Source organism: Mustela putorius, unplaced genomic scaffold (genome assembly GCF_011764305.1).
Source record: "Mustela putorius furo isolate JIRA1106 unplaced genomic scaffold, ASM1176430v1.1 tig00003869_pilon_pilon_pilon, whole genome shotgun sequence".
Lineage (NCBI taxonomy): Eukaryota > Metazoa > Chordata > Mammalia > Carnivora > Mustelidae > Mustela > Mustela putorius.
Genome location: NW_025422021.1, coordinates 3876461 through 3888556, shown reverse-complemented (window position 1 = coordinate 3888556; position 12096 = coordinate 3876461). Strand labels below are relative to the sequence as shown.

Sequence of the window (12096 nt, the reverse complement as noted above, 5' to 3'; positions counted from 1 at the left end):
ATGTAAGTATGAGGTTTTTACTTTAATAAATAATTGGGTATAGAAAAATGCAAGAAATTTAAGAGCAGAACTATTCATTTGGTGGCTTTGTTCTTTGTAAACTCCGGAAATAGAAGCATACTTACATATGGGATCTCCTGCAACAGCTGGATCTGATGGTTCACTGGGAGGACCCACTCCTGCAGCATTTATTGCCATTGCTCTGAACTGGTATTTAACACCCTCAATCAAGCGGGGAACGTTGAATTCTATGCCTTTCAATCCCACTTTGGTTATTGGTGCTCTGCTAACACGTGACCAATAGGAACCTCCCTCTTCTCTCTTCTCCAGCCAGTAGCCAGTAATGGGAGAGCCACCATTGTCCAGAGGAGGAGTCCAGCTCACTAGCATTGACCCTTTGGTGCGCTCCAGGACTTTTGGTTTTCCCGGGGGTCCAGGAAGGCGGAAGGGATCTTGAATGACAACTTTATCTGATTTGCAGTCATCACTGATTCCATATTTATTCACTGCCCTAACTCGGAACTCGTACTGACCATTGGGAATAAGTTTCCAGACCTAGAAATCAGATGAAGTGATTTCTTAAAAACAATGGACTTGTTGACTTCACTTATTTTAAAATTCAGGTTCTTTTCATATGTAAGACTACAAAAAAGAAATCTATTAAAATCAAGTAAATATATAGTTTAAAAATACATAGACACAAATGTGGAGAAAGCATGTGCAGCTAATAAGTTATTAAATACTACATCAAAAACTAATGATGTACTATATGTTGGATAATTGAATTTAAATTAAAAAAATACAAATACTTATATTTATTGTACCTAATAGTGGATCTCTCAAATAAGAGAGAATTGGTTTACCAAATAGTATTTTTTTTAAAGATTTTATTTATTTATTTAACAGAGAGAGAGATCACAAGTAGGCAGAAAGGCAGGCAGAGGGAGAGGGGGGAGCAGGCACCCTGCTGAGCAGAGAGCCCGATGCAGGGCTTGATCCCAGGACCCTGAGATCATGACCTGAGCCAAAGGCAGAGGCTTAACCCACTGAGCCACCCAGGAACCCTACCAAATAGTACTTTTTTTTTTTTTTTAAGATTTTATTTATTTATTTGGGAGAGAGAAAATGAGAAAGAGAGAGCATGAGAGGAGAGAGGTCAAAGGGAGAAGCAGACTCTCTGCCGAGCAGGGAGCCTGATGTGGGACTCCATCTCAGGACTCCAGGGTCATGACCTGAGCCAAAGGCAGTCACTTAACCAACTGAGCCACCCAGGTACCCCCAAATAGTACTTTTAAGTGGCCTTATGTTTAGGGTGCTAAAAAGTGTGATAGATCTTTTTATGTGCAGTTTTGAGTTTAATCATTAAATTCCAAGATTATGCCAGAATGGTGTTAATTCAGTGTCGTGTCCTTTTACTGTATATAAAAAAACATTTACAACAGTTTACCCCATATTTCCTCTCCACAGCAGTGTTGGTGACTTCTTCCCATTCACTCTTCTTCCTGCTTGCATCACGTTTGTCTATGATATAATGGGTGATTTCACTGCCACCATTGTCTAGAGGGGCATCCCAGGTCAAGTAGCAGGATTCAGCTTTAATGTCAGTTACAGCAAGATTTCTTGGTGGTGATGGACGATCTGGAAAGGAACCAAGAGAGGAGAATGAGAATACAATTCTTAAAGAGACATTGGACTTCATTTTGAGTTAAGGAAGCAGGTCCCTTACCATGTACTTCCACATGAACATTAAGAATACAATTCTTAAAGAGACATTGGACTTCATTTTGAGTTAAGGATGCAGGTCCCTTACCATATACATCCACATGAACATTTCGGAACACGGAGCCCAGGCGATTGGAAGCAGTAATGGTGTAAGTGCCTTTGTCTTCCCGGACTGCTTTGGGAATGATAACCTCGGTCTTTGCCTCACTTCGGGATACTTCTTCCTTGGTTATCTTAAGTGCATCAGTGGGTTTTTCGATCACGGTTTCATTCTTAGACCACTCAATCTTAGGCATCGGAAGGCCTGTCACATCTGCGGGGATGTTAACAGGCTCTCCTGCCTTAACTTTGATAGTGTCTCCTCGAACAGACAGGCGCAACTTAATGGTGGGAGGCACTGCGAAGAGAAGGGAAAGAAAAGAAAAGTCATAAAAATGTTTGCTCACTCTATGAGATGAAGGCAGCACCAGAAAGTGCACTAAAATGAGGCTCAGATTCCACACCTTCATCATCTTGTATGACCACATTAAGAGGCAGGGATGGTTCACTTTCCCCAATTGCGTTGACAGCTCTGACGCGGAATTCATACATTTGGTGTTCATCAAGATCTTCAACCGGAAAAGATGTGGTTGGGCAGAGTCGCTTGTTAACTCTTTCAAAGTTGGGTTTGTCATGACGCCGTTTTTCAATGATATAGCCCTGGATGGGGCTGCCACCATCGCTGCGGGGCTCCTTCCAGTCAAGGGTGATAGTGGACTTCGTCCTTTCTGTGTATGTGAGCCTCTCAGGAGCCGTTGGAGGACCTTTAACCAGAGGCAAGTTGAAATGACAAGCATCAAATAAATATTCATGTAAGAGACAATACTTCACTTCAAATTAATTATGTGAAAAGTAGGTTTCTGTCTGGCATAACCTTAACATCCATCTTTAAAATCCTTCTGAAAACACATCAGTTACCAGAATGATAGGCATTCATAATAGGCAGACTTTCTCTTAGTGAGGTTTACAGTCAAAATTCTTGATTAGAAATAAAAGATATGTACGCCTTTGCTATTTTTACCATTTTAGATCTTTTATAGCTCAGTCACTGGGAAAGCTTCTAATCCTAATGAAGTAAAAGAGAATGTCTGTGAAGTTTTGCTTTGGATGACCAGCTGAGATCAAAGTGTTTTCTTTATTAATAGACAGTAGATAGGTCTACTGAACTTTGAACCAAGTTCTTCTAAGTGTGGGTTTAAAATGGAATGGAAAGAGAATTTATGTAATGCTGCTGTAGTTTTGCACCCAAAGGACACAACAAAGAATAAGTGTGAATGCTAAAACTAGACCTGATCCCTTTTGTTGACTGTTACTACAACCAGAAGCTGAGCTTTGTGGTGGAAGCTCAGCTCTGTCCTGATACCTCTGGTAAAACTTGACATACAGTAGATGTATCTGAAATGAGCTGTCACAGTGAGTTTATAATTTCCCTTTTTTGGTTGGTAGGGTGGTGGTGGTGGAGGAGGAATAAAGCCTCTGTTTCTTGGGGAATGGGTCATCCTCACAAATTTTGCTTTCTTGGTTGGGATGTCAGGATGCATTTCCAAGTGTGTGCGATTTTAGGATTTCACATTTGTTCATATTGTTTAAGGATATTTCCTTTGGTTAGATTTCTATTCTCTGGTGGCTTTTTCTGATTCTGGGTCTCCATATCCTTCCAGTGTGGAGACTACCTGAGGACTAAAGGAAGACTAAGGCATTTATTCTAAGGCTGTTGTCTATCCCGTACTCTTTTAAAAATAGTGAATTCCCTTTAACTATGGAAGTATTAAATGAATTATTCCAGGGCGTTCTATTGCAGAGATGTAGAATTTCTAACTATTTTTAGGTTATTGCTAAGCTTCACTAGATTCAGATTTTTCAGTACACAAAACTGTGCATGGATTGTGCAAAAATTACAGTGAGCCAAAAATGACATTGAAATCATAGCAAAAACGGTATTCTTAAAGTTGCTAATAGTTACTTGATTTACCTTTCTTATCACTCTCTAGGTATAGATCATGGGACTGTTGGGGAGTTCAAAGCCATAAGGCTCAATAGCTAAATGACATAACTAGAAGCAAACACAAAGAAAACACAACGAAAACCTCCTTTACCCAGTGGATCCACTGCAAGAATTGGTCCTATTTCAACAGGAGGGCCGCAGCCAAACTTGTTCTTGGCAATCACACGGAACATATATTCTTGGCCCTCAATGAGACCTGTGATGTCACATTTAGATCTCTCAGTCTCAATTGGTTGTCTCCAGGTATGCATCTTAGCATCTTTTCTTTCAATAATGAATCCTGTGATTTCACTTCCTCCATCATCTGCTGGATCAGACCAGTTAAGTAAACACATCTTTCTATTTGTAACAACAGGTTTTAAGTCAAGAACTGGTCCAGGAACATCTATAAAATAAAATTAACAAACAAACAGGCAAACATAAAAAATCAATGCGATAAATTGTGTTACTTGGGAAAACCCTCTGAAAATCCACGTAACATTCCTTACCAAAAACTTCTACCCTGGCTGCTGCAAATTTGGAACCACAGCTATTAGTAGCTGTAATCACATATCTGCCATGGTCTTTTCTCAATGCATTCTTGATAATTAGCTCAGATTTGGTTCCAACGTTCTCTATTACAACGCGGTCTTTATCTAGCTCCCCTTCTTCTATGGTCCATACTCTGGTAGGCACCGGACGCCCAGTCACCACAGCTGGAATTCTGAGTGTCTTCCCAGCCATTATTTGTATCCCAGCTTTGACAGAAACATCTAGTTCCACAGTTGGAGGCTCTGTTTTAAAGAGAACAGTAATACGTTAGCCCAAGAAAGATAGGGGAAAAGTCTCCTACTAGGAAAATATCCATAATCTTATCTAGGGAACTCTTAGGTTACCTTGTGGTTCAGCCACAGTAACAGGTCCTGTCTCTCCTGGTGGTCCTTCACCTGCAGCGTTGACAGCACTCACTCGAAGTTTATAATCGGCACCCTCTCGGATTTCTTTGACGGTGTACTGACGATTCTTGATCATCTTCTCTGTGCAGCGTGACCATTCATTTGTGCCAACCAGCTGCTTATCGACAAAGTAGCCAATAATTTCCCCCCCACCATTGAAAGCTGGGGGTTCCCATTCTAGATCAATAGTTGTAGAGCTTGTGTCCGTGACTTTTGGGACAGGTGGCCCAGGTGGAGCTGGAAATGAATGCAGTTACACAAATCAGAACTCACTGAAGCTTTTAAAATGCACAATAACTTACTCTATCCACTTTTTTCCAGAATGCATTGCAGGTAGTATGGGTAAGTACTGCTTTGTGAAATTTTTAAGTTATATTTATAGATGTTTAAAATTTTACTTTGTGACCTTAGCATGTGTCTGTAGTCATTGTTAATATTTTGCTTGTTTTTTGGGGAGGATAAGTTTCTTTAATTTTTTTAAATTTTAATTTTATTTATTTGACAGAGAGCGAGCACAAGCAGGCGGAGTAGCAGGGAGAGGGAGAGGCAATTCCAGGACCCTGGGATCATGACCTGAGCTGAAGGCAGCTGCTTAACCAACTGAGCCACCCAGGCATCCTCCACTTTTTTGGTAAGTTTAAGGTATACAACATGATAATCTGACACGTATGTTGCAAGATGATTACCACAGTGTTGGTTTACACCTTCATCCCCTTACACAATTATCATTTTTCTTTTTTTTAGTGTTAACATGCAAGATCTACTCTCTTCACTTTCAAACATATAATATAGTACTTAATTAAGTGACTTAATTATAGTCACCATGTTGTACCCCACTCTCTTCATGAGAAATTACTTACAGATTGGATCATGTGCTGTTTTGGGATCTGAAGGGGGACTGAACTTTCCGGGGCCAGCTGCATTTTCGGCACATACTCTGAAGACATAAGTGAGTCCTTCTAATAGGCCTTCTACATTGGTTTTCAAAGAATTCAGAAGGCTTCTGTTGACACGAGACCAGTGTGTACTATTAACCTCTCGTTTTTCAAGCCAATAACCCAAGATGGGACTTCCATTATCTTTTGGTTCATTCCATTTCACGAGCATACTGTTTTTGGTAACATCTTCTACAATGGGCTTGTCGGGTGCATCGGGCGGTTCTGATAAAAAAAAAATTGCATATTTGAATTAATTCCCTAGTATCATAAAAATTCAAGTTTAAAAGCTATGGTAATGTATATACCCATGCATATGATAAAAAGGCAAAGTGTAGATGCTAAAAGAACCTTACCAAATGGATCTTTGGCTGTAAGTGGTTTGGAAACACATGGTGGTCCAGGCCCAAACCTGTTTTCAGCTCTTACACGAAAGAGGTACTCTTTTCCTTCAATTAGTTTTGTCACTGAATATTTGCAGTGTCTAAGTGTTGCAGTGACAGTAATCCACTCTGAGTCAGGTTTTGTCTTGTCTTTCTTTTCCAAAGTGTAGTTTATAATTTCACTGCCACCATCATCAAGGGGTGGTTCCCATTTGCAGAGGACAGAGTTCTTTCTAATATCTTCAAATACAAAGTTGATTGGTGGTCCTGGTGTATCTAATGTTTCAAAAGACAACAATGATTAAAAATTTGTGTAGAAGCGGTGGTTATGAAAAACGTCCATGTCAGCATGCCCCTTTAACACAAACTTCTGTGTTTTTCTACACCAGTCTTCATACCACACTAGCTAATAAACAACAAGCTTGGGTGATTTAGTTTACATAGCCAGGAGGAAAAATGGGTCAGAGGATAGCTTGCTGAAGCTATTTCCTACTTCTTTGATACCCCTACCCCCTGGCCCAAACCCCCTTTTTATATCTTACTAAAACTCTTCCCTAGACTTCCTTTTATTGAGAAGTGTTGTTTTGCCTACTCACCTAGCACACAGACAGTACAGGGAGCTTTGGCAGTGCCATGGTCATTTTCAGCTTTGATCATATACACGCCGTGGTCAGGTCGGAGAGAATCTCGGACACGTAGCTGAGACTCTCCTTTTTTACTGTTGTCGATACTCAAACGTTCTGTCAGAGGGAGGACAAATGGTTCTTCTTCTTGAACTTCACCCTTCTTCCTCCTAATTGTGGGTGCTGCTCGCTTCTTTATTTCTTCCGGTGTAATGACTTTTTCATCCTTTAGCCATGTAATAGCTGGGTAAGGAGACCCAGAGATGGTTGCATCGAGGGCTATTTCATCACCTCGTTTCACCTCAAGGCTGGTTCTCAAAATGACCTTCGGGGCATCTGTAAGGATTAAAGACAGTAATTGCTTTTAGTTCTGATCAAAACATCTGACAAGACATTATTCTTTTTTACTATACAATGGGACAGTGGCCACCCCATTAAATGAAACTTACCAATAGGATCTACAGCTTTCGTTGGAGGAGTGGCCCGAGAAGGTTCACTAATGCCAGCAGCATTTTCTGCTCGCACTCGGAATTGGTATTCCTTTCCCTCTTCAAGTCCTTTTGCTGTGTAGGTCAGGACTGGTACCAGGTGTTCATTGCATCTCTTCCATTTGTCTTCACCCTTAGCAATCTTTTCTATGATGTAACCCATGATTTTGCTTCCTCCATCGTACAAAGGTGGCTTCCACGTAATGGTCATTGCCTTAGCTGTAGGATTATGAACCTCAACATCCACAGGTGGATCAGGAGGCTCTGAAGAATAAGAAAAAACCTGTTAATATGTACATGTATAATATAAACCCACTTTTTAAAATTAAAAAATTGCATATTAATTCCTAGCTATATTCCAACCATGCCCAAACTTACGCTTTGGATCTTGAGCAATGACTGGGTTTTTCAGTTCAATATATTCGCCTCCACCAATCTTGTTGACAGCTTTAACACGGAAGAAGTATTCACCATTTGGTATCAGATCTTTTACGGTCCAAGACAGTTTGTTCTCACCAGACATGACTGGTATATATGTCCTCCTCCCAGCCTCTCTGCGTTCCAGGACATAATGGAGGATTGGGCTTCCACCATCATATTCTGGAGGTTCCCAGGTTAATTTACAAGAACTCTTGGTCACGTCACTTGCTTTAATATCTTTGCACGGTCCAGGTAGGCCTGTTAGAAATAAAATGACACTTATTATTGTAAGACGAATAGTCAGCATGTTATAGTACACTTTTTCTAAATGTGACTAGTCACATTTTGGGTGGGATAACCTTTGATGTGCTGGAGTATTCCCCCATACATTGCAGGCCATTTAGCATCCTTGGCCCCCAATTACTAAATGTCAGTAGCCCTCCTGAGTCTTTATTCCAAACAAAGACTCAGAAGGGCTAACAAAGACTCTCCACACACAAATTTCTCCACACATAAATTTCTAAATACCATCTGCATGGGACAAGATAGAAAATGTTACTGATCCTGGTGAAAACACTATGGAAAAATATAAATACAATTATGAATGAGTATTGGCAATTAAAACTTTTGGGGGGTGTACTCTTTTATTTAGTACTTCACATGCCAGTAATTACAACAGAAGTGAATTAGTTTAATCAGATTTTTAACTGGAAATTTCACGTCTATAATTGCTTTGCTTCTCGTATAGGAAGAAATAATCTGGAAGGACACTTAGTTTATAAATAGCTAACCCATGAAACCCTTTATACTAACACTGTGAAGTTAATTAATTTTCCTAACATGTGAAGAAGAGTATCTCATATTTCATCAAAGAATGATTACCTATGACTTTGACATTGATTGAGCCAGTTGCTGAGCCAAGCTTGTTCTCCAGCGTAATGGTATAAACTCCAGCATCTGCATGGACACTCTTGGGAACTTCAAGGTGTGCAGAGATGTGATCATTCTTCATTGTTAATCTGTCACTTGCTTTGACTTCTTTACCATCTTTATGCCAACTAACAGTTGGAACTGGGACAGCTCGGAAGGGAACAGGAATGCGTAACTTTTCACCTTCAATGACAACAATGTCATGTGTCTCCATATCAATTGTTGGCTTGCCTGTGAGATATTGAAAAGAGGGAAAAAAGGTACATCAAAGTGCAATGTGTAAGCAAAGCCTGTTTTATTAATTATAAAAGAAACTGTGTTCTTACAGTCTGGGTCTTTGGCAACTACGTTTTCAGAGATCTCAGATGGCTCACTGACACCAACAGCATTGACAGCTCTCACTCTCAGAACGTACTCCTTGTCAGGAACAACACCTTCTTCAACTTTGAACTTCAAGTCTTTTATTGGGCGGGAATTAACTCGCATCCATTTCTCAGTGCCTACTGGGCACATTTCAACATGGTATCCTATAATAGGACTTCCACCATTTTTCTCTGGAGGCTTCCAGGCGATAGCAATGTGCTTTCGCCCAGCATCAGTCACATGCAAGTCAAGAGGAGGTGAAGGAGGACCTGAAAAAAGAGTGAACGATTCACATCCGTGATCTCATCATCAAGCTGTAGACAATATCCTTCACATAACTGATACTACTTACTTGTTGGATCTTCAATTGCCAGGATTTCTGTGGGTTCACTTGGGTGACCAACTCCAGCTTCATTTTCTGCCCGAACCTGAAACTGGACCTCTGTTCCTTCAATGACATCAGTTACTCTGAAGTTACAGTCAGGTCCTGAGGTCTTTCCAGCTTTCACCCAACGGGTGCCTAACTTTTCTTTCTTCTCAATGATGTATCTATTGAAATAAAGCATTTTATTAGCATTAATAGGGAAAACAAAGTTAAGAATGTTCAGCTGAGTACAGATTTTCTTTGTGAATTAATTAAAATTCTACCTCTGTATTGGTCGTCCACCATCATTTTTTGGTGGTTCCCACTTCAAGTCAACATGTCGCTTGGTTACATCAACCACTGCCAGAGCGTATGGTGGACCAGGGGTGGCTAGAAGCAAAATATTCAGTGGTTAGAAAAACCAGAGGGGAAGTGGTAATCTACTACAAATGGTATCACAAAGATGAAGCTAGAGAACATACTAAAGGTGTCTTTGGCCAGGACAGAGTCCTCAATTTCACAGTAGTCACTTTGTCCTATGGCATTTTCTGCAGCAACCCGGAACACGTATAAAGAGCCCTCTGTCAGTGGGGTTACTGTGCACTTCGTGTCCTTGACAGTAGTGTCCACCGTTTGCCAGCCTTTTCGCCTCACGTCTCTCTTTTCCACAATGTAGTTTGTGATGGGGGACCCTCCATCTTTCTCAGGAACTGTCCACTTAAGGTCTGCTGTATTTTTTGTGATATTAATAACTTCAAGCCAGCGAGGTGGTGATGGAGGATCTGAAGAAGAAAAAGAGAATTCAATTTTTGAATTGTCCAATATTCAGTCTTCAATGAATCTAGTAGTCCTGTAGTCCTCAGATATACTTTAGAAGAATTCATATACCTTAAACATCAAGAGTGACTTACATAGTTTTTCCCTGCAAAGCACAGGGTCACTGGGTTCACTGGGCTCACTTTCCCCGGCCTTGTTCACAGCTCTAACTCGGAATGAGTATTCCTGTCCTTCCATGAGACCGGTGAGCAAATGCTGAGTGGTGGGAACACCTTCAGCCACTCGGACCCAGTCATCTGTTCCGGTCTTTAGCATTTCAATGACATAAGACTCAATCTTTGCCCCTCCATCATGTTCTGGCTTTGTCCAGTTCAACATCAATGATGTTTTGCCTACATCTTTCACAGTTGGTTTTCCAGGAGGCCATGGAGGATCTGCAAACCAATGAAAGGAAACCATTATTTAAGTTTGTCAAAAAAGAAATTAATAGGAGCTTCAAAATAACCACAGAAGGATATGTAAATAATACCTATTGGATCCTTTATTAAGATTGGTTCCGTTGATCTACTTGGTTTTCCAGGTCCAGCAAGATTCTCAGCCAAAACACGGAATCTGTATTTTTTCTTATTTGTGAGACCTTTCACTCTGAATTAGAGACAAAGGATGAATTGGATACCATGATCAGCAGAAGCCTCTGTGTATTTTACTCTGACGGGGCTAATTTATTTTAATTGTAAATGACTGATATTGAAATTTAACTGAAAATATTTCATTATAAACTCATATTTGGTCAAATGTACCAGTGTAATTATAGCATCTGTAATAGTGCTCCTCATAATATACTAGAAGACCACTTTGCAACTTACAGAAAGGCAGTAAAGAAATGAAGAAATGTGTCCTGGAATGGAATTTACATCATTTTTGAAATTATGTGGTAATATAAATGTAAAAATTAAATAAAATTAAATATAAAAAATAAATATAAAAATAATTTAAAATTTTATGGTAATGTGTAAGAAGGTATAATCAAAAGGAATGCTAAAGAATGAAAAATTGTATATACTGCTATCTTAACATCTTGATGGAGATACTGGACATACCTAAATGTTGTGTCCTTTACTGGCATCTTATTGCATCTGACCCATTTATCGGAATCAGGATCTAATCTTTCAACCCAGTATCCAGTGATTGGGCTGCCACCATCATCGTCTGGCTCACACCATGTGAGAGTAACTGCATCTTTAGTGATATCAGAAGGTTCAAGGCGAGTTGGAGGTCCAGGTGGATCTATAGGCAGAACAAGGATATAAGTGTTACATGTCCTATATATAAAAATGACACTTAAATCTAAGTTTGACACAAGAATCTTTCTTTTTTTTAACAATTTTGGTCAACAGATTAATGAGAAACTTACCAAACTGAAATTTAGCTATTATTGGAGAGGCCTGAACTGGTTCACCAACACCGTACATGTTTTCTGCAGCAACTCTGAAGATGTATTCTTTGTTAGGTGTTAATTTGGTTGCCTTGTAGTTTGTATCCTTGACAGTTGATGAAAGCTTGTGCCACACTTCGCTGTCGGTCGCTCTTCTCTCCACAACATAGTTTGTGATTTTAGATCCACCATCATCACGTGGTGGGTTCCATGTTAGAAGGCATGATTCGTTGGTCACATCTGTGATGTCAAAAGCAGCTGGTGGTCCAGGTTTGTCTGTGGAGGAGATTACACACTCAGGAAAAAAAGCATTTTTATAAAAAATCCGTTTGTTTTTAAGGAGTAACTGCAATGATTTTGCCCATTTTTGAAATGACAGCCTCACTCACCCAAGACGTTCACTTCGACCACTGCAGTGGCCCGACCACAGACATTCACAGCCTCGATGATGTATGTGCCGGTGTCACTTCTCTTACTATCCAAGATAGTCACTGTGGATTTCTTAGGAACGTTTTCAATGCTGATTCTTTTGTCCTGCTTCAGAAGCATATCGGCCTTCGTCCAAGTTATTTGAGGTTCCGGTTTTCCAGTTACAGTGGCAGGAAGTTCGATCTTCGTTCCTGCTTTTACGGTGAGACCAGCGAGCAGCTTCACATCAAGGAAAATTTCTGGAGCCT

General features: G+C 40.1%; 1 protein-coding gene across 2 annotated transcripts in view; it reads right to left on the bottom strand.

Moving 5' to 3' along the window:
* Positions 1-12096, bottom strand: part of TTN (titin) — a 275309-nt gene that overhangs the window by 76434 nt on the left and 186779 nt on the right. For both annotated transcript variants that reach the window (XM_045066923.1, XM_045066924.1), the window contains 22 exons: positions 11809-12096; positions 11399-11695; positions 11085-11271; positions 10514-10629; positions 10119-10418; positions 9690-9989; positions 9492-9597; positions 9196-9392; positions 8807-9112; positions 8433-8711; positions 7509-7808; positions 7092-7394; positions 6616-6978; positions 5993-6295; positions 5562-5861; positions 4642-4938; positions 4255-4539; positions 3858-4151; positions 2226-2525; positions 1811-2119; positions 1448-1638; positions 126-555 (listed from right to left, as the gene is read on the bottom strand). In XM_045066923.1, coding sequence (XP_044922858.1) covers positions 126-555; positions 1448-1638; positions 1811-2119; positions 2226-2525; positions 3858-4151; positions 4255-4539; positions 4642-4938; positions 5562-5861; positions 5993-6295; positions 6616-6978; positions 7092-7394; positions 7509-7808; positions 8433-8711; positions 8807-9112; positions 9196-9392; positions 9492-9597; positions 9690-9989; positions 10119-10418; positions 10514-10629; positions 11085-11271; positions 11399-11695; positions 11809-12096 — 6051 coding nt within the window. The remainder of the gene's footprint in view (positions 1-125; positions 556-1447; positions 1639-1810; positions 2120-2225; positions 2526-3857; positions 4152-4254; positions 4540-4641; positions 4939-5561; positions 5862-5992; positions 6296-6615; positions 6979-7091; positions 7395-7508; positions 7809-8432; positions 8712-8806; positions 9113-9195; positions 9393-9491; positions 9598-9689; positions 9990-10118; positions 10419-10513; positions 10630-11084; positions 11272-11398; positions 11696-11808) is intronic.